Source organism: Sabethes cyaneus, chromosome 2 (assembly GCF_943734655.1).
Source record: "Sabethes cyaneus chromosome 2, idSabCyanKW18_F2, whole genome shotgun sequence".
In the NCBI taxonomy this organism is placed as follows: domain Eukaryota; kingdom Metazoa; phylum Arthropoda; class Insecta; order Diptera; family Culicidae; genus Sabethes; species Sabethes cyaneus.
Window position 1 is genome coordinate 193012223 of NC_071354.1, and position 25083 is coordinate 193037305.

Genomic DNA, 25083 nt, shown 5'->3' on the forward strand with positions numbered 1-25083 from the left:
GAGGCACGAATTTATTTTATGATGGTTTGAGACCCCTCACCCCTGTGGTAAGAAGTATTACTCTTCGGTCGACAGTACTCCCGAGAAAGCTCACAGAGCAAGAGACCGTGGATCTTAGATCACCGAGTCGGCTTGTACTGGGTACCTAAAAATAAAAAATAAGAAAACTCATCCAATTTAATTCTACTATGTGTATTTTATTCAATGACAGATACGTATTTCGCCTACGACTTGCAGGCTTCCTCAGTGTCTGTGTTCGAAAACAGACACTGAGGAAGCCTGCAAGTCGTAGGCGAAATACGTATCTGTCATTGAATAAAATACACATAGTAGAATTAAATTGGATAAGTTTTCTTATTTTTAATTTTTAGGTTTCGTATTCTACTAAGTCGCTCCAAAAACTTCAGTTGTACTGGGTAATCGGAAGGGCTACGCGGACAAAATGTGCAACCACTTTTGGATTTCTAGATTGTTTCGTGGTTTGTTTTAATGAAATATCGGGTATGTGTGGGTGTGTAGTGTATATTTGGCAACTTCTATGGGGTTTCACCGGGCGGTACGTACCGGACACAACACTGGAGCTTTCCGGGGGTTCGCTGTTGGCTCTGCTGGTGGGTTGATTATTTAGAATCTAGGTCCTGCTGCGGCAATTTAGCTACTGGATGGCTGCTGCAGGTTTCGATTCGAAAAGCTACTGCAGTTTGCTGGCGTCCCAGCAAAACGCAATGGCGGAGCGGAGTGAGTGGCTTGGCGGGAAACGGATTCGGAGTCTTCCTTCTTTGGCGAGATCGGTGGGCCACGGACGAGACCGTATTGGCTTCACCGAGAAGGGTCCCTCCTTAATACTTAGGGCCTAAGGCCCGAGGGTCTAACGGGGTCGTCGGTACCCGGTCTCTTTGCCGATTAGACGTAGGTAGACTTCACCACCTAGGCCAACTCGTCTAAAGTGAGAGATCGACGACGGATTAACAAATCCAATAAAAACACCAAAAGGTCCTAATATGATATGAATATGATAATATGATATGAAATTAATACGCCACATTTGGCATAGGAACTAGATTTAGTTACCTGAATAACTCTTTCAGTTTCACACTCCTTTGTCTTACTTCGACTTCTTCTATCTCCACTTACTTCTTTCTCACACGAACGCCGCGGTACTTCTGACCGTTTGGCGGGTTTTCTATCCTTATTCCCTTTTCTTTGCCACTCCTCATTTTCTTCTCCTGCTATCGTCAACTATGCCCACCCAAAGTCAGAGCTGATTTTCGTGCAGTTACGGTTTATGTCCCCATTCTTGCCTTACTCACTAACAATTTATGTTTTGTGTAACCTACCATCTTAACTAACATTTATTTTTATTTACATTAACTAATCCTACTAACACGAAACTAACATAGATACACAATAGTTATTAAATAAATAGCATATTAAAAAAACTAAAAACAATTTTATAACAACGGTTACAGATGATAAGGACTCTCGCACAAATAAAACAGAAATTTGCCAGATTTTCTGCAATGTAACAAGCGGTAAGGTGTGAAAATAAACTAGTAAAACCTACTCGTAGCAAAAAAAACAGTGAAACGACGCCGCTAACTTGCGTGCCTGTTGCCATTCATGTCAAAAGAGAAGCACATTCGAATGGCACGTCATATTTGTGATAAACATGCTATTTGTTACTTGCTATGTTATTTGTAACCAATGGTCCTTTTAAAGGCTGTCTGTAGTAAAGTAAGATTATTGAAACATGTCAAATTGTCAAGCTACGCATACTCATATTTAATACAATAATCTGTGGGCTGGTCATTCATTACTGTTTCAATCTTTGTGTGCATCATCACAAGTGATTTTTAAAAGAAATCTCTATATCTTAATGGTTGCAGGCGTTGTACTTAAGCACCGTTCACGTATTTTCAAAGCCACCATTGCATTCAATGAAGAATTTAATCTGAATATTTCGCTCTTCTCTTTTAAACATTCACTTAAACAATGGCACTCACAGATTCTTATAAACATACATATGCCAGAAATGCAGTTAACATTAGTCTTTGATCTAATGATCTGATATAGTCCTACGTCACCCTTTCGTACAACCCTTAGGGCTGTATACCTTGTAGTTTTTAGTCCTATTCCATCAATTTTATTCCGCGAAGCATTGGAATGCTTTGGTGCTTGGTTTTTTGTCCGATTGCTGACCGGATCGTTATAAAATTAGCATCAAAAATCTCCATAAATTTGCAATCTGAAATAACAATATGTTGACTAAAATTTGCGGAATATTTTTTATTGAAAATAACCTGAATTTTTATTTTTTTAAAGTAACTCATAAACGCGTGGTCAGAATGTTGTAATATTGATGGCAGAGTATCAAGAAATCTATTCTAAACATAGGGTGATAGGGGCATAATGAGTATACGGGGCAAACTGGGGCACCGTTCGTTTAGACATATTGAACAATTAATTTCGCTCATTTGTTTAATGAACTTGTTGATAATGTTCTTAATAAACATCTCAACAAAAACTGTATCCAAATTTGTTGACATGTCTGAGATGTTGAGAAAAAACTCGTGCCGACTAAGAATTGTAAAAATACTATAAGAATTGCAACCCACAAAATAAGCTCTATATGCCATTTGTTGCGTGTTGTGGACTTCTCCACTCTATATATGGTTACTATTACCATATATGAACAATCCCTTTGTATACTTGAGATAATATCTTGTTTTGTTTCTTTGTAACATTATTATAATTATTTTTGATTATCATAGCTGCAAGGGGCATAATGACCATACCTGGCAATGTATTTGTACTTAACTATTAAAGGTGCGAAAGTAATATAAACATTAAAATAACACAGTCGAGTATGATGTTGCCTAATTGTAAGCAACAATCAACCCGAAAATAGCGGTTACAGTTTCTCCTTTCTAATATATGGTATAATCTTTTACGTTATTTTCTAGTAAAAACTTTAACTAAAGTGCCCATATTGCCCCTCATTATGGCTCGTATGGTTTTTGGTCGAAGCAAAAAGAATCATTTTTTAAACATGTAAATTTGATGGCTGTTCATAGTTATTCAATATTCTATACGTTGTTAATTTATCAAAGACATGTGAAATCGTAAGTTTATAATAAATATTAGAAATTTGATTAGGCGCTAACTGTTTTATGACGCATTTTGGTTAGGCGGCCCATATTGCCCCTACCACCCCTATATATCATATTTTCCTTTCAAAACGAATTCATATGTGGCTGGATCTAAAAGCGAAGACTGTCTACAGATGGCCTTACTCGTTAGAGGGTTAAAGATTTTATCTGTTACGACATGTTACGATAAATTGCTATAATAAACACTTCATTTTCACCTATGATAGCTTATTTATTGTGTAAGCTACATGATTTAAGTTATAATAGACACTTATGTGTAAGTTATCGACATACACAGACCTCTTTGCTGCTCTACTTTAGCTATCTTCCCATCTTCGTGAATAAATTGCAAATTGTAAATAGTTGAATAGCCCCTGATGGGACTGAAGTTAATTAAAGTCGGCCTTAGCTTACCTTACATTCTATAGGGGATTTTTTGTTTTATGACTTCCTCTGGCCGGAGGAAATTTTCGTCGTAAAGTATGATTTATCTATGTAATTTGAAGGAAGTGTCTGAAAGAATACGAGAACTAACACGGTTCTATTAGTGACTCTGAGAGGTGTGATTTGTCTAACTAGCCTAGAGAACTGATTTGATTTGTCATACGTATTTTCCATTACGAAAGGTAGTAAAACCTGTCAAAGTATGTCTCAGTATGAGCCAATATTGCAAGATAGTTCAGAAACATTTCTAATAGGTTTTTCCCGCACAAACAATTCATGAAGACATTTTCGATGTAAAACGAATCAAGCGGATGGAAATCATAAACAAAGGGTCATTGATCTACACAGTAGTATTTCTAAGTTCAACAACTATCTAGAAGTATACAAATATCGTTATGACTTGAAAGTGTGTTTTCGAAAAGCACTGCCCATGATTATGTTCTGTCAATTCTATTCTAATCAGATGAAAAAACATAGTGTTAAATTGTGTTATCCCACTGAAGTGCTTCGAATATTTTGAAAAGGCGGTCGGTTGAACACACCAGCTTATCCGCAACCATGTTCTTGATTTTTCAGCATTGACAGTACATCATCCATCAAATTTGAATCAATTTCTTGAAACAACAGATTTTTGTCAGTATTAATTGAGTTGCCTTATAGGTAAATGTCTGTCACAGGTACATTCCCACATCGAATAAAAAATGCCAACAAAATATCAGCTTAACCTACTTGCTAGCGATACGCTTGTACGATCCTGTCACAAATCCTCCATCTCGTCAAAGCTGATCATAAATCTCAGCTCGGAGTGTGCAGCATCCCGTTCCGTTCGACTTTGTCGCCATTCTTCAATTACGATCATCATCACCACCACCACCGTGGCTGCTGACTGCACCATGCCGACACGATCGACGCTGCTCAAGATCTGCACTCCCATCATAATTGTCGGAGTGTTTATGGCTGAGGGCAATAATTAATTGAATTTAATGCCAATGATTTACAGTCGCACATAAATTCGTCGGCAATCGTTGATGCAAAGCGAACAACAACGACGCCGCCACCGCCGCCGCGGCTAGAACACAGAACATATTAATGGACGAGGTTCAAACAATAAATTCAACCAGCGCATGAAAATTAAATAAATAGACGAAGTAATGGCTAGAACAAAACCAATGATAATTAATAATCTCGAACGCGAAAAAACGACCGCCGTTACAGGTTGGTACTCAAGCTACAGGTTGGTGTACCACCGCACTCGGCTGAGGGCAAACTTGTCTATAATGCTAATGACCACGGATGGTTATTTAAACAAAACTAATCGCTGCAGGTATTAGGCATGAACTTTTCCGATGCTGCCAATGGTATCATGTGTAGCGAAAAAATGACATTCAATCTTCTGGGGATGAATAATGTAGTCATGCTTTAAGTTATGTTCAACATAAATCCGAGACATCCGAGGCAGTCTAATGAATATCGTTTGCTCATATATTTATCGTGGCGTCTGTCATGAAGGTCAATGTCATTCAGTGCATTAAATGAGGTTCGTTCCAGGCTGTTTGGAAACCTAATTGTCAGAGATGGTTAACAAAGACGGCAAGGATGTTTCAAACATAAATAACAGAAATTGTGTCATTCATTGCATGTAATTATTATTGGAATGACACAGATCAATCGTTCAAGGATGAGGCGGAAGTCAGAATTGCATTATTAGCTGACACGAACAACCAATTAACTAGCTAAGCCATAAAAAGTTTTAAACATGTTGATAGGATCATATTTATGGCATGTTTTGCCTTTTTTACGAAGCGAAAAGCGTGCCACGCCTGCAAGATACGGCATCCAACTTCATATTGTCCCTCTCATTTATTTATTTATTTCTACTTTTATTACTTTTAGTACTTTTATTGTTTCAAAGGTTCGAATAGCCGCCATTGACTTTTTGAATTTCAAAACCAGTTCTCAAACTCAAAGCAATTTAATAATACAATAAGAAAATGAATAAAAAAATATGGGTTTATGACCAAAAATGATCATATAACCTGTAATAAGAGTGCAATAAAACTAATATTGTTACCAAAGGGACTAGGCACAAAGGATTTGACAATAATAACATACATTTCTCGGGTAAATTTTCAAATAGACTTAAGTGACAATGAGAGATTCTCTTCGCGTCTCCTCTCTTCCGCTTTTTACGGCGATCCTAATGCATTTTAACACATCAGCTTTGCATAAAACGGTTGCCAGAGTCATTAGTTAGCTAAATGTTTTGAAAATTTCCTTTTCTATGCATTTATGTAGCCGTGAAAGACGGAAGAGAGGAGACGTGAAGAGAATCTCTCATTGTCACTTAGGTCTATTTGAAAATTTACCCGAGATTTATACTTCATATATCGCATGACCCATGCGTCTGTGCTGCGCTGGAGCTTATGCTCAAACAGCCCTAGAACTTGTCGGCAGGGATGCCACATATAATTATGTGTTTTTTGTTGGAAAAATCTGACCATTTGTACAGCGAGGAAAAATATCTGTGCAAAAATTTGTCCAATGCAAAACAATGAGAGTGAAAGAGACGGAGAGTCATTTTTCTGACTATTTCCGTCTCTTTCACACTCATGTAAAACCTCAAAAATCTGTTAAATCTGTGTAATTGGCGAAAATCTGTATTCTATGCACACAGATTCTGTACAGGCGATTTCTTTTAAATATCTGTTAAACACAGAATAATCTGTGCATGTGGCAACCCTGCTTGTCGGTCGCTCTCCATCAACGCCCACGCTTCATAGCCATAGAGTACACCCGGGAGAATTAGCGTGTAATGGAGCGCAAGTTTCTTGCGGAGTTACAGGCTACGGGACCTCAGCTGGCTACGTAATCCGTAGAATGTCCTATTTGGAGCCGCAATTTGTCTTTTTCCTCGACGGCTTACATCGTTGTCGCTCGTCACTAATGTACTTAGATAGACTTCAAAAGTAAATATCTCGACCTATCACCACCAGCAGTTCCAACCCCCGAAGGGGTACCACGCACTCTACCAACATCTACATTCTTCGTTTTAGCAGAGTTCATGGTAAGTCGAATAGTTCCTTCCAATGGAATGTTGAACAACAAATTCGATAGCCCGCCATCTTGCTTAAACCATATAATACCACAAACGAGTCCGATATCTTAACCGTTTTCCTGTCGATTGACTTTAAACCATGTAGGGTAGCACAACCGGGTGTCACCCCAAGCTACGCGTTATCTCTCGAAGGCGCGCTACCGGAAGAGGGTGAGCTGGATGAAGCCCCTCTTGAGGACTGTTGGAGTGCCGTGAAAACAGACGTTGCGGAGAACGTCTTAGGCGATTTAGCACCGAATCGACGTTACGAGTGGTTTGACGAGGAGTGCCAACAGATATTGGATGAGTTAGAACGTTAAATCACCGCAATATTATGATTTGAGATTGCTTGATTCTTTTGATGGAACGATGGTCAGAAATTACGAAACACACTGCCATCGACAAAGAAAGTTTTCTCGCCATCGTTAAATTGGTTTTAGAGTCAACCTTCTTTTCGTACAAAGGGGAAATTTTCCAACAGACCTTTGGGACCCCTATGGGGTCACCTTTATCCCCGGCAATTGCAGGCCTGGTAATGGAGAGGTTAGAACAAAATCGCATAGAAACACTGAAATCGCAACAAATACACTTGAAATACTACCGCCGTTACGTAGATGATTGCTTTTGCATTGCTAACACTAACCACGTTGCTGAGATCTTACGCACTTTCAATGAATACAATGACAAACTACGCTTTACTATTGAAAACGAGCTGGAAAACAAACTAAAGTTGCTAGACATGATGATCATAAGAACAAACAAACATTTAGAAATGTCCTGGATGCCGAAATATGTCGACGGGAGATACTTAGACTTCTCGTCCGAATCACCCTTTTCACATAAAGCAAACACGGCGATCGCACTAATAGATAGTGCGATTAAACTGTCCGACGGGAACAACCGTCCTCAGGCAATACGCACAGCTAAAAGTATGTTGGAATCAAATAATTACCCAGGATGGTTCATCAACCGGCTTACCAAGCAACGAACCCACAAACATTATAACAGCTTGAGCACTGTCGAAAAGCCTCAGATCAAATATGCATCCAGCACTTACATACCGGGACTCAGTGAAAAACTTGGCAAAATATTACGCAAGCATGACATCCAGCTTGCCTACAAACCTAAAAACAAAGTTAAACAGAACGTGTATAGCAAGCTGAAGGATCCTATCGCACCAGGGAAGCAGACAAACGTCATATACTCCATCCCGTGTGGTACTGACGACGGCAAAGTATACATCGGGCAGACAGGGAGGAAGTTGGAGGTGAGGGTAGCGGAACACAAGAACGACACTAAGAAGAAGGATGCTAGAACTGGACTAGCACAACACACTATCCATGATGGCCACCTCTTCAAATTTGACGACACCCGAATAGTTGCAAGAATCGACGACCAGGAGACCAGACTCACAGCAGAGGTATTTCACATTAAAGTGCTCGGTGAAGATAGAACGGTCAACCTGCAGCGTGAGTGTGGAAATTTCAACACAGCATACGACGGGTTAATACCAAAACTCCGTCGTATACAAACGAAAAACAACCCAACCCACGGAGGATCAACACAACACAGAACCGATGATACCACGGAATAGACATTGAACGCTTAAAGTTACTAGACGTGCCTGTTTTGTAAGTGCAAGATTCATGTTAATTTAGATTGTGTGTTATTGTAAATTGTTTCATAACTGTTCACTTTATATTGACAAGAAGCTCGCTATTTTTTGTAAAAATCATTGCGTAATTGTGAAATATTAAAATTAAAATATATAAAATTCTACACTTCCGCAGGCGTCCGAAGATGGCCGAAAGAATACAGTAGGCTGAAACGCGTCACGCATAAAACAAACATATTTATCATTTCACCGAAAAGAATCAAGCAATCTCAAATCAGATATTGGATGAGATGAGCGCAGTGCGGGTACAAATGCTGCGTAAAGTCACCTGTCAGAATGTTGAGTGATACAAACAGAAGCGGAGACAGCAAACCCGCCTCTTCCAGGAGAAGAAGCGCCACCAGGAGGACTAGAAGTGCGAGGAACTCAAGCAGCTGTACCGCTTTTATGACATACGGAAGTTCTATCAGAGACTCGACGAATCTCGCAAAGGCTTTGTGCCGCGGACCGAAATGTGCAGAGATTAAGATGAAGGTATTTTAACAGGCGACCGTGCAGTGGTCGAAAGATGGGATGAACACCTGAACGGTGTGCGGGCGGAAGTCCGTGATAGTGGAGGAAGTGACTTCAGTGCATTGGAACAGCATGCACGCGATAAGCGAAGTTAAAGAAGTCAGCGGCTGAAGAACAACAAAGCAGCAGGAAAGGAGGGCAATGGAGCGGAACTTATTAAAATGGACCCGGCCAGGTTGGCCAGCTATTTGCATCAATAGTTTCTCAAGATTTAGGAAACGGAATGACTACCGGAGGAGTCGAAATATGGGGTTATTTACCCTATCTACAAAATAGGCGATAAGCTGGATTGCGAGAACTACCGAGCGATCACTATTCTGAATGCCGTCTAAATAGTGCTTTGACTTGAGAAAGCATCTTCCATCGAGTATCGCCAATAGCGAACAGATTCGTAGAATGTTATCAGGCAAGCTTCAGAGTCGGTCTACAATGGAGCAGATCCTCCAGAATTGCCACGAATTCTGAGTTCCAACACATCACCTGTTCATTGATTTTAAAGCCGCATATGATAGTGTAAACCGTCAAGAGCTATGGAAAATTCTAGACGAAAACGGTTTTCCGGGTAAGCTTACTAGACTTATCATGGCTGCGATGGATGGTATCCAGTGTTGTGTGAGAATATCGAGTGGATTGTAGGACCCATTCGAATCTCGCAGGGGACTTCGACAAGGGGATGGTCTTTCTTGCTTTGCTGATGACGTGGATGCTGTCGACAGAACATTTGAGGCGGTGGAAGATCAGTACAACAGACTAAAACGCGTTGCAGAGAAGATTGGGTTGAAGATAAATACGTCTAAAACGAAGTATTTGCTGGCGGGCGGGACCGACCGCGACATGGATCGCTTGGGCCTTGATAAAGCGCACCCTAGTTTACATTTATTCGTACAAAATGATAGCAACTGATTCACAAACGATTTTCGTCACAGAATTGTATAGCATTATGGAACTAATCATGTTGAGTCGGGTCGGGTTTAGGGCTGTCGGGATTGGGACCGAAATAGATGGAGAATTTATGCTGCGCAGGCCTTGTCATAAGACGTCAGGCCAATTAAGTAAATAGGAAGGTAGTAATTCCATTGACATCGAGTACTTGCCGCCATGTTGCTCCGATTCCGTTTGGGTTCGGATCCGGTTATAATTGGCAACCGCTAGCTTACGTGCTCAATAATATAAATTACAATTTGAATTGCTGGCCCGAATTTGCGATCTGCGCAATTGTTATGGATTCCGAAAAAAACTGATTGTCAATGTTTTTACAACGAATGAGGCACAAAAGCAAACGACGCTAAATTTCCCTCAATAAAATACTCAGAATTTGAACACCTCAGTACGTCAGTACTACTAACGCAAACTTAGAATAAAAATTTGGCCTGATACTATACAGTACAACCCAGGTGCCATGAAACCAATGAAGCATTTCTGGAAACATGTAGTTTCTAAGTTGATAAGCATTTTTCTTACCAACGCAAAAATGTATAGAAACGTAGCGGCCTACTTGCTCAATTTTGGTTATTTTTACTTTCGAAAAAACATATTTAGAACAAGAAAAAAAGATCTATTTCAAAATTTTGACGTGAGTAGTTCACAGGGTATTTTTAATTTATGTAATATGTGATTTCTAGTGAGAGCGTTAGACGAGGAAAACAAAAAAGACTTTGGACTATTTTTTACCCGTCGTCCAGGCGTTTTTCCTTTGCATAAAAATTATTTAAGACTTAAGATTCTTTTGAGTTCATTATTTCCACTATGTTTTGAACACAAATTGAATCCAAATTAAAGCTGCATTTTATCAAAAGCAATAGCAATTCGACACTACAGAGTGTTGCAAAATTTTGGTGTCCCACCTGCGACCAAGTTATGGGTACATTAATTGTTCAATTGCACAAAACTAGAAAGAAGGTATTCAAGAAAAATACGTTCTGAAATGGAAAAATAAAGAGCACTACTTCTGTGCCATTTGAAAGAACCGCTTTTCCCATAGCCCTAGCAATTATAAGTACCAGGAAACGCTTAAAAGGTGAACACGCGCACACGCGACCTCGCGGATTTGCCAGAGTCTGAACAGAATTCCATTTTGTCCAGCAGAAAGCTTAGAATCCGCCTGCTGGCTTATGTGCATACCGTCATCCATCGTCAGCTCAATACGAACGGTATCCGGGATACCTCCCCATTAGAATCATGGGTTAAACGGAGCAGTTGAAATTGATTCGAACCTCCGAGTGGCACTTCAGCTCAAGTGGCCGGTCATCGGCATAGTCAACGACTTGTGTTCGCTCGTTTGTTGTTACTTACTTACATCGAATGAATAAACGTTCCGGTAAATATTTGCTACTCACCGCTGCGCTGCTGGCTTCAGATTTGGGGAAACCCCATTGAAGCGTTCTGCTTTGGGATTCAAGCACGTGTAGGAGCGGCACTTATTCCACTAAGGAATGCAGTTTCGCTAATTTGCCTATAAACTTTGCCCGTTGATATTTAACCTCTAATCAATCAGCTGCCCCTGTTGAATAACACATTTTTATGACTTTCAAGAAAACTGATTAAAATTTATTGGCGTAAAATATTGGTTTTGATATATTGCACTGATCACCTCTCCAAACATCGATTGCCATCCAACGCTAATAAAGAGGATCATACAAGTTCATAAATCTCACGATGAAATAACAATTAACTTCTCAAATTGGACCAATAATTAAGCCCGTCTGCCCCGAGGAAACCGCATTCCGTTCGGTAATGATGGGCAAAACGGAAGATGGAGGTGCTAAACAAACGATTATCGCCATCACCATTCAATATTAATCGATATTCCGTGACGGTATGTGTTTGGCTGTAGGGTGATCATGAATTTGTTATGAAATTGTACCCCATCACATCACCAGCCACCGATCGTTTTGCTTCATTTAGTCAATCGAAAAACCATAACTCACTACCGTGGCAAAAGGTTCGTCAACTATAGGTATACATACCCATCATGGCTGGCAGAGAGAACCTAGCACAAAACATGATGAAATGAGTTTCGAATGAACCCACAGCCAGCGGCAAGCATTTCATGCCCTCGGGTATGGTGTTTGTGGTTTTAAGCTGCCAGCAGCGCGCGTTCGGAAGCGAATAATGAATCCTAATGTTTGCTGAACAAAGGAGACTGAGATGATGCTGGGTTGATTAGAATGTGGGGTTTGTTACACTTAGTTTTACGATTGGTTTTTGTGGTATAATGATTTAGGGCTCGAGTGAACAGGGGTTTGAAGGGTGGAACTGTTTCGCGAAAAGTTGAAGGACAATTTTATGAGTTTTATCTTGCGGTCTGCAAAAGGAATTTAGTTAAAAATATTTCGAGAAGATGTCTAAAACAAGAACATCATGGTTAACTTGTATTTCTCAGAATTAGCAACTCGCACATTGAGTCCCTCTATTGCTGATGGGGTGCTGATGGGGTTGTTGAGCATCCAGCATCCTTACGACATGTCCAGCCAACTGCTGTCCAACTACTAATTTTCGCCAGTTGTTCGATAAAATAATCTCAAGCAGTGCCTGTAATCCGTGATTCATTTGCCTCCAACACTAGCCCTAGCCCTAGCCCTAGCCCTAGCCCTAGCCCTAGCCCTAGCCCTAGCCCTAGCCCTAGCCCTAGCCCTAGCCCTAGCCCTAGCCCTAGCCCTAGCCCTAGCCCTAGCCCTAGCCCTAGCCCTAGCCCTAGCCCTAGCCCTAGCCCTAGCCCTAGCCCTAGCCCTAGCCCTAGCCCTAGCCCTAGCCCTAGCCCTAGCCCTAGCCCTAGCCCTAGCCCTAGCCCTAGCCCTAGCCCTAGCCCTAGCCCTAGCCCTAGCCCTAGCCCTAGCCCTAGCCCTAGCCCTAGCCCTAGCCCTAGCCCTAGCCCTAGCCCTAGCCCTAGCCCTAGCCCTAGCCCTAGCCCTAGCCCTAGCCCTAGCCCTAGCCCTAGCCCTAGCCCTAGCCCTAGCCCTAGCCCTAGCCCTAGCCCTAGCCCTAGCCCTAGCCCTAGCCCTAGCCCTAGCCCTAGCCCTAGCCCTAGCCCTAGCCCTAGCCCTAGCCCTAGCCCTAGCCCTAGCCCTAGCCCTAGCCCTAGCCCTAGCCCTAGCCCTAGCCCTAGCCCTAGCCCTAGCCCTAGCCCTAGCCCTAGCCCTAGCCCTAGCCCTAGCCCTAGCCCTAGCCCTAGCCCTAGCCCTAGCCCTAGCCCTAGCCCTAGCCCTAGCCCTAGCCCTAGCCCTAGCCCTAGCCCTAGCCCTAGCCCTAGCCCTAGCCCTAGCCCTAGCCCTAGCCCTAGCCCTAGCCCTAGCCCTAGCCCTAGCCCTAGCCCTAGCCCTAGCCCTAGCCCTAGCCCTAGCCCTAGCCCTAGCCCTAGCCCTAGCCCTTGCCAAGGCCTGCTTCAGCTACTTAATATACGATTCTTCAAACTTCTTATTGTCGCTGCTTACGATTTGAAGTGGCACGTAGTACAGTATTGGAATACTGGTGCGACCTTAGATTCCGAGGTTAATAGCTGTACAATAACTCCCTTTCCCCTTCCCTCTCCCCTTCCCTTTCCCCTTCTCCGTTCGGTTGACAGTAGACAATCGAAGAAAAGTCGACAAAGAAATGTTGCTGAACATTGTTGACGTCAGAAGCCAGTAAAAGTCAAGAAAGACGAATATCGGCAATAATGTGAAGAGCAGTGTGGAATAGTTTTCACTCAGCTTACAGCTTCTCTGGTAGAGGGGAGACCTATTCACAGGTGACAACATCGTGCTTCAGTGTCCAGAATCGTTGCATAAATAGCTTTGCCGATGGTTGCCGATGGAGTGAACAGTCCAAGAAGGAAGATATTTGAAGAAGTCCAAAATATTTGAGTGATCTTCCGTTTGATGACGATGGCAGCAAGACGAGGGAATTCAACCTCTACCGGCGCTGATCGGCCGTTGGATCCCAAAGAAGGGAGTGAAGATTGTCTACTCATCTTGAACGTCGCGTCGTATAACAACTAACTGACCAGATCGCCTAGCAGGACATTCGTCAGATTTTCGAAGCGATAAATGCCCGCTTCTTCAGGGTAAGCCCAGCGGAATTGAGCATAGCGAAGATTTCTTGTCGTAAAGTACCACGTTCGATGCTTCTGACAGAATGCCGTCATCAACGTAAAAACTCTCGATGACTACTTAGACAGTGGCGGGGTACAAATGCTGCCAATCTTTCACAATTTGCGTCTTCGTTTGCCAGGTATGGAGCATTTACCATTCGTTATGTGACAGTTCGTAGTTCATAAGCAACGATCGGATCAGTGGGGTTTCTGCGCTACCATAAACGGAGGAAGGGCAAATCAACGAGATGATACAATAATTGTCGATACATCTTCTCAGCATCTGCTACAATAGCCATCCCAGCTAGCAATTTCATATGTATAAAAAAGATAAAAATCAGCATTACGTACAGATATACATGCTAAATAAATCGTATTTCATACGCAAAATTGGCATATCCGTACTATTTTGGAGGCGTTATACGTGATTACGAATAATTTTGAGCGTTACGACTATATAAGTATTTATATACGATAATATCCGATTAAGCGCGAGTCGCTCCGTACTACTCTATGATGTTGTGCTGAAAATCGTATGTATGTCAGTCATTATCATTATATATGACAGAAAATCAATTTGATCCCACTTCATTCAGCTTTAGTTACGATTTCGAGTTTGTTAGGAGATATTTACGATAGTTTTCGTACATTGATATACGAATTGGGGCTAGCTGGGATGGCTCTCGTGCAGAAGCTTAGGTCCCACAAGCAGCTTGCTTGGGAGTCCGCCTTGACAAGCGATTGGTCGTGGGTTCGAATCTTAGTGGAATCAGACTATTCGATGTTAAGTGACTTTAGCATGGGTTTATTCTCAAGCCCCTCTACTAACTCTACTAGCAGTGTTGGTTACGGCCATCGGTAGCCTCTTCAACCTTTTTCATATGTCCAAGCCGCAGATATACCACCGCAAACTAATCATGCGAGTCGATAACTGGTTGCAGAGTCTTGTTCAAATCGACGTTCCTGATGATTGGTCTTGATTCTCCGAGGATTTTCAACTCTCGGTAGATGCGCGATGACCTGCCTGTGGGATCGCGCGTTGACGTTGCTGCCGACAGCTCAACGAGCTTCTTCGATAGACCAAACTGCCAGGGTGTGATGTCTCAAACTCCCAGAACTTCCCTATGGCAGCTTCTAGTCGATGTTCTACCCTGAACAAATAGTTAAATTGTAGAATGCAGGTTAACGTGCGGGACCAGTGACCGCTCAACCAAAGGTATTTCGACTTCCTGCGGGAGACCACCAACCAGAGAATTCTTCCGTCCCGAGTGGAGTTCCCAGTATGCTTCGCTGCCATATTTTCCGAAACGTTGAACTGGGGATTTACTAACGTAACATTGGGCAGTGTCACGACGGGAGGCTACTCCGCATAGTTGGCAGCTCCTAAATAGAGGGGCTTCAATACCAAGAACTGTAATATCATTGAGATCGTTCGATTTCTCGACTCGATGGTTGCACCTTGCACTGCTTATCTTCTATGTAGATGATTCGATGCTTGCGACATCGAGAGGCTTCGGGTTTTGATCACCGACGAATAACTAACCGATCAAGGAAAATACGGTTAATGGAATTTTTGGTCATGATTTCGATGGAAACAGTCAGTCGAACATTGAGCATGGATGAAGACAGCAGGAAAATGGTTTTCATCGTTGATTACATTGTCTCTCACAGTAATCTAATATGTACTTAAAATGAACGAAAATATAGGGTTTGAAAAGTTTTTCAAACTTCACAAAGTAACTTCCAAATTCTTACAACAATTTCTTAGAATAAAAACATTCAATTGTAACTATCACGAGCATGTGCTGTTACAAGTTGGCTATCAAAGTGCATAATATGAAATGAATAGGCATCTTAAGTTATCTCCATTAGTATAAAATCATTAAACTAAGCAAAACAAACTTTCATTCTTTATATTTCCATCGCCATTGTTCCAGTAGCAACTCAAATAGCAAAGATCGCCACACCAGTTGACTACCGTCGAGTGTGAGGTTCGTGCTTGCACACCGTTTTCAATTAATTGCCATAATGGATTAGATTAGCATGCCCCCTTCGTTGCTTCTTTTTCTTCACGCTGTAATGTTCAATCAACTGCCAGATAATTGTATACATTCAGCAGCTTCAGAAGAAGAAAAAACTTATCACCTGCTAAAGGGAATCCATGCAATAACCAATTTTCCGCACACCCCAACTGGTAGCGACTTGCACCGTCGTCAGAGTGTACCTACAACGTTTTCATGCTGAACGTGTCCTTTCCTTGAAAACTACCGCAACGAATGCCTTCGACGACAATGCTAATCATCATCATCATCATCGGCTTGATGATAATGATGAAGATCATGAAAAACGCTAGGATGAATGCACTGTGATGATGCACACTTTGTGATTCGTGATGCGCTGCGGAAAATCAATGTTGACAATTCAACCGCACAAAGGTTGCTTCAATGAGAGCTAACTAAACATCGGACGTCCTAGAACTTAATCGCCAGCAGCAACAACTGGTGCTACCGGGGAATGGCACAGAACAAAGCCAGATGGAAAATTAACTTGGAAGAAAAGGCGACTGACTGACTGATTGCAATTGAATTCCAATTAAATTGCGCAGAATTTGATGTTCCGTGAATCCTTGGTTTGTTCTCTAATGAGAGGGATTGTTTGTATTATGATGTTTTTTCTATGCTAGAAGGGCATTGGGTTAAAAGATCACTCATAATGTTGCAGTTTTTTATAATTCTCGGGTAATTTTTCAAATAGTCCTATGATGTGACAATGAGAGCTTCTCTTCGCGTCTCCTCTCTTCTGCTTTTCACGGGCACATAAATGCATAGAAAAGAAAATTTCCAAAACATTTAGCTTAGTGACACCAGCAACCGATTCATGCAAAGCTGATGTGTTTAAATGCATTAGTATCGCCGTAAAAAACGGAAGAGAGGAGACACGAAGAGAATCTCTCATTGTCACATAGGTCTATTTGAAAAATTATACGAGAATTGTAAATATATTAGTTTAATCATGAGTGGTAATTTCAAACACTATAAACGCTATAAATTATATTGAATGCTAAAGATAGGTGCGCTACTTAATGGGCACACTACTTTTGTTATGCTAAGAAAAGAGCAGGAAGTGGCACTTAGCTACAGAGTCATCAATTGATTTTATGATTATATGGCTGATATCGTGTCAGTTCTTTACCTTCCAGATGTAATGCAACTGTAGAAAATCATAAATTAGTACCTTGAAGGCACGTTTGACCTACCCCGATACCTAAAATCACATCATACTGAAGCAGATATCAATAAAAAAAAAGATATTTTTGATTCTCCGTACATTACATTCAAAATTATTAATAAATAAATTTCCGGGCCGTTGATGATTCCTTCACGAATCGGTTAAATTTGGATCGAATTTTCCGGATTTTTCCCGGTCCGATGTCGATCACTAGTAGTAATTCTTCGAAAGGGTGGTACAGATCTGGAAAGATAAAAATATAGAAGTCAGATGACATTTTCTGTAGAAGATTTATATTAAAATTGATTCAAGCATTTTATGAAATACCTATATTGCCAACCCTTCAGACTTTAAATAAGGATTTTGCCTATCCTTACACTGAAGTATGGCAGTTTTACTACACTATTAACTGGTATCTCGTTAAAGTTCAGTCAGAATTCAAATGCAAGTGCGCAGCAGTAGACTACCTACAACGAGAATTCATGGTTGCAACTTTACCTGGCTGCCGCAGCGGTCAGTGTAGAAGTTCAAGTCCATATATGTAGCAACTTAACAGTATGGAATTAAACCTCAGCAAATGCAAAGGTAGGTAGCTCCGATTTGTCTAATTTCATATAATTAGCCCTCCGCAAACGCAGCCACCGGCCGAGTGATTAACGTAGGAAACTGAATCTGTGTGATCCGAAATTGGTTTCGGATTTCGAACGAGAGGGGCCGCCGGCTCGGTGTTAATAACTTGTGCTGCTGATTGGGTGCCGCATCGGTTTTTGAGTTTATTTATCCGAAACGGATAACTGAAAAGGGGCTTGAAATTAGCTTGTTAGATCGAATATGATACTTTACGGATACGCCACCATTTGGGCCATCATCATCCATCGGTTAGGTGATTATTCAAATTGGTTTAGATCGCACTGTGTTGCCGTATGTGAAACTATTTGATTGAGCTATTGATCTATTTATGTTTCAAAAGCGACCAGGATTGCCGCTTTCTGCAGAAACATAAAAAAAATATCGCAGGTTTGGATTTATTGCAAACCCATCTAGACAACCCGTGGTCTTTGCCTTATTTATATGGTTGATTGCCCTTTTTCAGTGAATAATACCAACTATTTTAACACTACACGCTTATATTTCCTCGATAAATCGGAAAAATTGCAAATGTCGATAGATTATTTAACATTAATTCTTTGTGAATAAAAAGATAAATGACATAGTAATAAGCATTGCATAATAATTTCCCAATAAAAATAGTTGAGTAAAATTGTATTACCATGCTATCCATCCATCCATCCATCCATCCATCCATCCATCCATCCATCCATCCATCCATCCATCCATCCATCCATCCATCCATCCATCCATCCATCCATCCATCCATCCATCCATCCATCCATCCATCCATCCATCCATCCATCCATCCATCCATCCATCCATCCATCCATCCATCCATCCATCCATCCATCCATCCATCCATCCATCCATCCATCCATCCATCCATCCATCCATCCATCCATCCATCCATCCATCCATCCATCCATCCATCCATCCATCCATCCATCCATCCATCCATCCATCCATCCATCCATCCATCCATCCATCCATCCATCCATCCATCCATCCATCCATCCATCCATCCATCCATCCATCCATCCATCCATCCATCCATCCATCCATCCATCCATCCATCCATCCATCCATCCATCCATCCATCCATCCATCCATCCATCCATCCATCCATCCATCCATCCATCCATCCATCCATCCATCCATCCATCCATCCATCCATCCATCCATCCATCCATCCATCCATCCATCCATCCATCCATCCATCCATCCATCCATCCATCCATCCATCCATCCATCCATCCATCCATCCATCCATCCATCCATCCATCCATCCATCCATCCATCCATCCATCCATCCATCCATCCATCCATCCATCCATCCATCCATCCATCCATCCATCCATCCATCCATCCATCCATCCATCCATCCATCCATCCATCCATCCATCCATCCATCCATCCATCCATCCATCCATCCATCCATCCATCCATCCATCCATCCATCCATCCATCCATCCATCCATCCATCCATCCATCCATCCATCCATCCATCCATCCATCCATCCATCCATCCATCCATCCATCCATCCATCCATCCATCCATCCATCCATCCATCCATCCATCCATCCATCCATCCATCCATCCATCCATCCATCCATCCATCCATCCATCCATCCATCCATCCATCCATCCATCCATCCATCCATCCATCCATCCATCCATCCATCCATCCATCCATCCATCCATCCATCCATCCATCCATCCATCCATCCATCCATCCATCCATCCATCCATCCATCCATCCATCCATCCATCCATCCATCCATCCATCCATCCATCCATCCATCCATCCATCCATCCATCCATCCATCCATCCATCCATCCATCCATCCATCCATCCATCCATCCATCCAGTTGAAGTTAGATTGGTACAGAGAAAACATTGTTTTTGTACCAAACGATATCTACCCACCAAACTCGCCAGAACTTCCCACGATGGAGAAGTTATTGGTCATAATGAAAGCCAGATTTCGTGAAACTAACTCCAACACAACATTGTTGGGGGAAAGCTGTGGGTTCTACTATTTCCCATTACCTTCCCAAGCAACACAACTTGTTATCGAATAGTATAATATTACATATATCAGAACTTCTCTATTACCTGAAAAGCGCAAAAAACTTAAGTCTAATGAAACAAGAATTGAAAGAAGTATGTATCAGGTTATTTCATACCAATTTAAAACGTTATTATAGCATAAGCTACAACTTGTTCTTCCAGTAGTTTAAATTTAGTAATGGTGACGTAATAAAAACTTCATGTTGACATGTTGACAAAACAAACATTATACATTAGATATGAGCTGTCAAATAAATTCATGTTATCCCAAAACATCTCAAAACCTTAATAATAACGACATATGTTTTCAAAGTACGTTTATAGTACGCTTAAGCGACTAATTTCCACGAATATTATTTTCTAACTTGTTTTGTGTGTTACTTGGGTTATAAGTAGTGTCAAAAGTGAAAATGAAAATTGAAAAGGGGTTAAAACTGGACATAAAATGACAAATAAACGAAACCGGAAAAGAGGAAAAACGGGCCTGAAAACGAGGATAAAAGGAAGAAAACAGACAAAAAAGGGAACAGAAGAAAAAGACGCTGGAGAAAAACAGGAAAAATAAATAAAGAGAAGAGGAATATAGAAAGCGAAAACATCGGAAAAAAAGAAAAGGGTAAACGCAACAAGAAAGACAATACAATAAAAGAAAGAAAAAAAGAAGAATATCGAAAGAGAAAAAAGAAAACCGATAGAGGAAACGAGGAAACCGTAAAAAATTAAGTCAAATGGGATATAAAAGGAAAAAGATGAGATAAAAAATGGGACAGAAAAAGAAACGAAAACAGGAAAACCGGATTAGGGAGATAAACGAAAGAGAAAAAGACGAGAAACAGGAAGCGAACAGGGAAAACCGAATAGGAAAAGAAAAAAAAGAGACAGAAAAGAAAGAAAAAAAAGCATCAATACGAATAATGCAAATGAAAGGAAGTAAAAGGAGTTAGAAAACGACGAAAACTGGAAAAGAAAAATGGAAAAAAGAGGATACAAATGTCGGAATATGGGAAAGAGAATAACAAAAATAACAAGCAAAAAACACAGAACTGAAAATAAGAAAAAATGGGACAGGAAACAAATAAAAACGGAACACTGAAGCAGAAAATAAGAAAACTGGAAGGAAAGTGAGAGCAAAAACAAAGAAAATGGTGCAGAAAAGGAGAAAAAACGAACGAGAAAAAACACATGTGAAGAATAAGACGAAAAATATCATTCGTTATATCAAATAAAATTTCGCGTCTGATTTCGTGTCCATGTCCGGTTTGAAGTAAATCATCTAGTGTAAATTAGTCCAAATTCAAGTCTCATTAAATTCCAATCAGGTTTGGCGTATGCTCCTTCCGCTTCGGTTTTGCTCTTTTGATTACTGCACCTCAGCCAAGCACAATTCGAAAAAATAGTATATGGGGCATTTGTAGAGCTAGTATATATCTACTATATTGCTATAGTTAATTTTTTCCTTTAGTATTTACGCCGCTGTAGGACTACCCCTTGGTAGCAAATAGATCACTCATTTTGCTACCACCGAGGTAGCAGCCTTATAAATACAAAAGGCACCGCAATCCTTACTTCAGCAATATTGTAGTAAATAACTATTCCTACAAATGCCCCATACATCACTTTTTCAAATTTTGCTTAGCTAAGGTGCTGTAATCAAAAGAGCAAAATCCAAGCGAAAAGACCACGCCAAACTTGATTTCAATTAAAAGTCAAATTTAAACTCTGATTTCAAGTCCAATTTGAAGTACCATTTGCATTGTAATTTTAAGCTTAATTTCAAACGTATTTCCATGTCTAGCTTATGAAACACGAAAGCAGTATAATCCGAATAACTAGAAGCCTGCGGAAAATACCATTCCATTTTTCCATTTCCTTTACCTTCAGTAACAGTATATCTACCCTTTTTGATTTAGTGGGTGTAATAAATGATAAGTGAATATCAGCCCCATTCCTTGCACACTTATTTCAATTTCACTTTACCTATTCTGCAACCGCAACGCTTTAACAAAATCTATAAAGATCCATAATTTGCATCCAGTATTGACTAGCTATACTTCAATGCATATATTCCGTCGCACTTCGCACACAAAAGATAAACCGCCGCCGAGACCTCAAATTCCAACCGGGATGTTGGCGTTCAGCCGGTGCATGAACGGTTTTAATTAATGGTTTCAATATCAAGCCAAATTTTGTTTATGACATCTCATCATCCGCGCCATTAATCCTCAACAGGATGGGATCATTAAAACAAGATCTTTGGAACCGCACTCGAGAAGACGCAGGAAAAAAATCGTTCGATTAATTAATGCGTGGTTCACTTTACCCTCCATGATGCGGTAATGTACCTTCAATGACGCAAGCTCTAATTGTTATTGCCCGGAAAATGTCGGCCACTTTGCCGCCGTTGGACCCCGGAGTACGACGCAGTTGCTTTTCGTCCTAGGTAGAACAGCCAACCAGCTGGGGTACCGTTCGTGTGATTGACCTATTTTACCGCAACTGCAGCGCAGCTACGATGATGAATCGCTTCAACTGATCAAGCCGTCAAACTCGAAGATGCATGACTTTGGGATTTTCGATCTGGTGGTAATGAGATATTTTTAAAAATGATTATCTCCGGTTGCCTTGAAAATGTGATCAACTCTTTTATATTTACATTGAATTTTAAATCCTCAAGATAAGTGTAGAGACTCTAGGTTACAGATTTTAAAATTAAGCATCGTAACAAATTTTACTCAGATCAGATCGGCCCCATCAAATTCCGAGACTGTAAGCAGCCCATTTACGCTGAGTTGAATCAATTTGAACCCATAATGGCCTCTTTTACAGCAACCGCTACGATTTGTGTGCTATTTCAGCCAATTCAGATTGATAGCCTCGAAATGATCTCGTATAATACCAAGCTCACGCCCAGGTGAAAATGAGCCAATCAATAGTTCACACTTCAATCTTTCAACAGCTGACGGCTAAAGGTTGAATGGCGATTGCAATTCGATTCATAAAGTCGTTTCATAAATCTAAACGTTCCAATCATTCTATGTTTACTACGGCAAAGTGGCCATCCATTCATGTAACGATTCGTGCGTCGTTCGACCTGAAGATTTGAATGATGAGAGTTAATCTTCTGGTTCAGCATCAACGAGCATCGTCTGGTTGAATTGGTAATATTTTTACAAATCGTTCCGCATCAAAATTATGGCAGAAAATTGGATGCTGCAAATTGCGAGCAAAAAGTTTAATATTTATAAGGCATTACTGCAAATTGTAGTTCTCGGCGACGCAAAAATTACACAGTTCCTACGGTAGTAATTAATCGATGTATCAAATATTCCACCTACTCTGTACGAAGGTTTCGCGGCCACAGCCAAGTAACTTTGCGAGCAATCGCCAGGTTACACCTTGTGTGGAGGCGTTTTTCCTGTAAATTATGGTGTACCAATACTGCCACCACCACTCGCTTCGTCTTAGGTCAGTAGTTCCCCGGTCCCTATTATTGCGGTCCTGCACAATAAATTACATCGACATTGAGTCGAACTATCGATTACTAATTATGCAGACCTAGCGGGCACTGATTTAAGTAATTACACGTACGTACCTACATCGCTGAAACGTGGTAGCCAGCTAGGTTTAATGATCGTGACCGCACGGTTAAATCGGCTGTCAAATGATGGCTGCAGATTGTAATTCTTATTTTGAACTCAAGAATGCCGTAATTAGTAATTTGAGGACATATCGCAATATGGTAGTGATAAATGCTATAAATATACGATAACTAAGATTAATTATATCGCACTGAGATGATCGCTGCAATTCCACTTGTTTGCTTATTGTGATCGACGATTTTCAGGAAAAATAATAAGCTCCAAATACAGGTCGGACTCGATTATCCGGGTGAAAAAAAAATTTTTTTTTTGTAATGTTAAACATGTTTTGAACGTAAATACATTTCAAAAAACCTATTTAAACAATTTTTTTTTCACCCGGATAATCGAGTCCGACCTGTAATTTGGCAGTTTGTCCAAACATTTCGAATTACTTCTGGCTTTCACTCGTCTTCGTCCCATATATATGAACTCATCGGCCATTTCCAGTTCATTGTCGTCAATAGCCACTGTCCGTGGAAGTAAAACGTTACGTTATTTTCTCTGGAGCGTTTTGCTACCATATATTCACTTTTTGATGCACTGATTTGTAACCGAATCCTCCGTTTTTAATCTGGCGCAGGATCTCTTTACCGTTCCAAAGCTTCTAGTAACAATGTCTAGGTTGTTTACGTAGGACGCGAAGGTACCCCGGATACACACACGTACTACATCACTCGCATCAGGATAGCTTTGATCAGCCGCATCAGTTTGTCCAAAAAACCGTTCTCGTGCATTATCTGCTATAATCCACACCATATTTTCGTGGATTTCAGTTGAACGCGAACAGTTATGGCAGATTCCGGACAGTGTAGTTTCGACACTTTAAGATAGCAGCCCAATCACGAGACTAGTTAGCGTAGACCTTAGTTCCGTTACCTATTTAAGTCCAAAAAACTAACAAGAGTCAAGAAAATTCTACTTGTAACATTCGGCATGGGCAAAGGCGACGAAATAAGGACATGGGATGGAAACTTGGTACCTGGAACTGCAGATCGCTAAATTTTGTTGGTGGTTTGATCAGTTAGAACCCTGAAAGATTGACATCGTGGCACGGCAAGAGATCTGTAGCAAAAGCGAGAAGCTATGGAGGATTCGTGGCGGCAAAGCCCAATTTCACCAGAGCGATGGAGCGACTAACAAACTACGAAACTATGCGCTCGTACTGGATAAAGCTCTGCCTTCCTCTATGGAGCTAGATGCTTCGACCCTCGAATGACCCTCGGGCAATGTCAACAAACGATACAGAGGAAAAAAGAAGAGCTTGGAATAACTATCTAAGCATATCCACGAGAGAGAATTTGACCAAATATGGACGAACACGGTATGAGTTGACCACGATCCTGAAGAGGAAAAAGCGCTAGAAGGAAGACAGAGATGATGACCGGGCTAATGACACGCACACGCGCAAGTTTTACGAGAAGGTGAACCAAATTCGTAAGGGTTACACACCTAAGCCTAACATGTGTAGGCACGAGGGAGGGGATCTACTCACAAACGAGCGCGAGGTGGTCGACAGGTGGAAGCAGTGCTTCGATGAGCACCTCAACGGTGATGTAGCAGAAGGACACGCAACGGAAGTTAACCTCG

The 25083-nt window shown here is 41.1% G+C and overlaps 1 protein-coding gene across 1 annotated transcript; it reads left to right on the forward strand.

The window, feature by feature from the left end:
* Positions 1 to 7222: 7222 nt before the first annotated feature.
* LOC128736483 (uncharacterized) lies at positions 7223 to 8281 on the forward strand. The gene has a single exon (XM_053830968.1). The coding sequence runs from the start codon at positions 7223 to 7225 to the stop codon at positions 8279 to 8281; it is 1059 nt and encodes a 352-aa protein (XP_053686943.1).
* The last annotated feature ends 16802 nt before the right edge of the window (positions 8282 to 25083 follow it).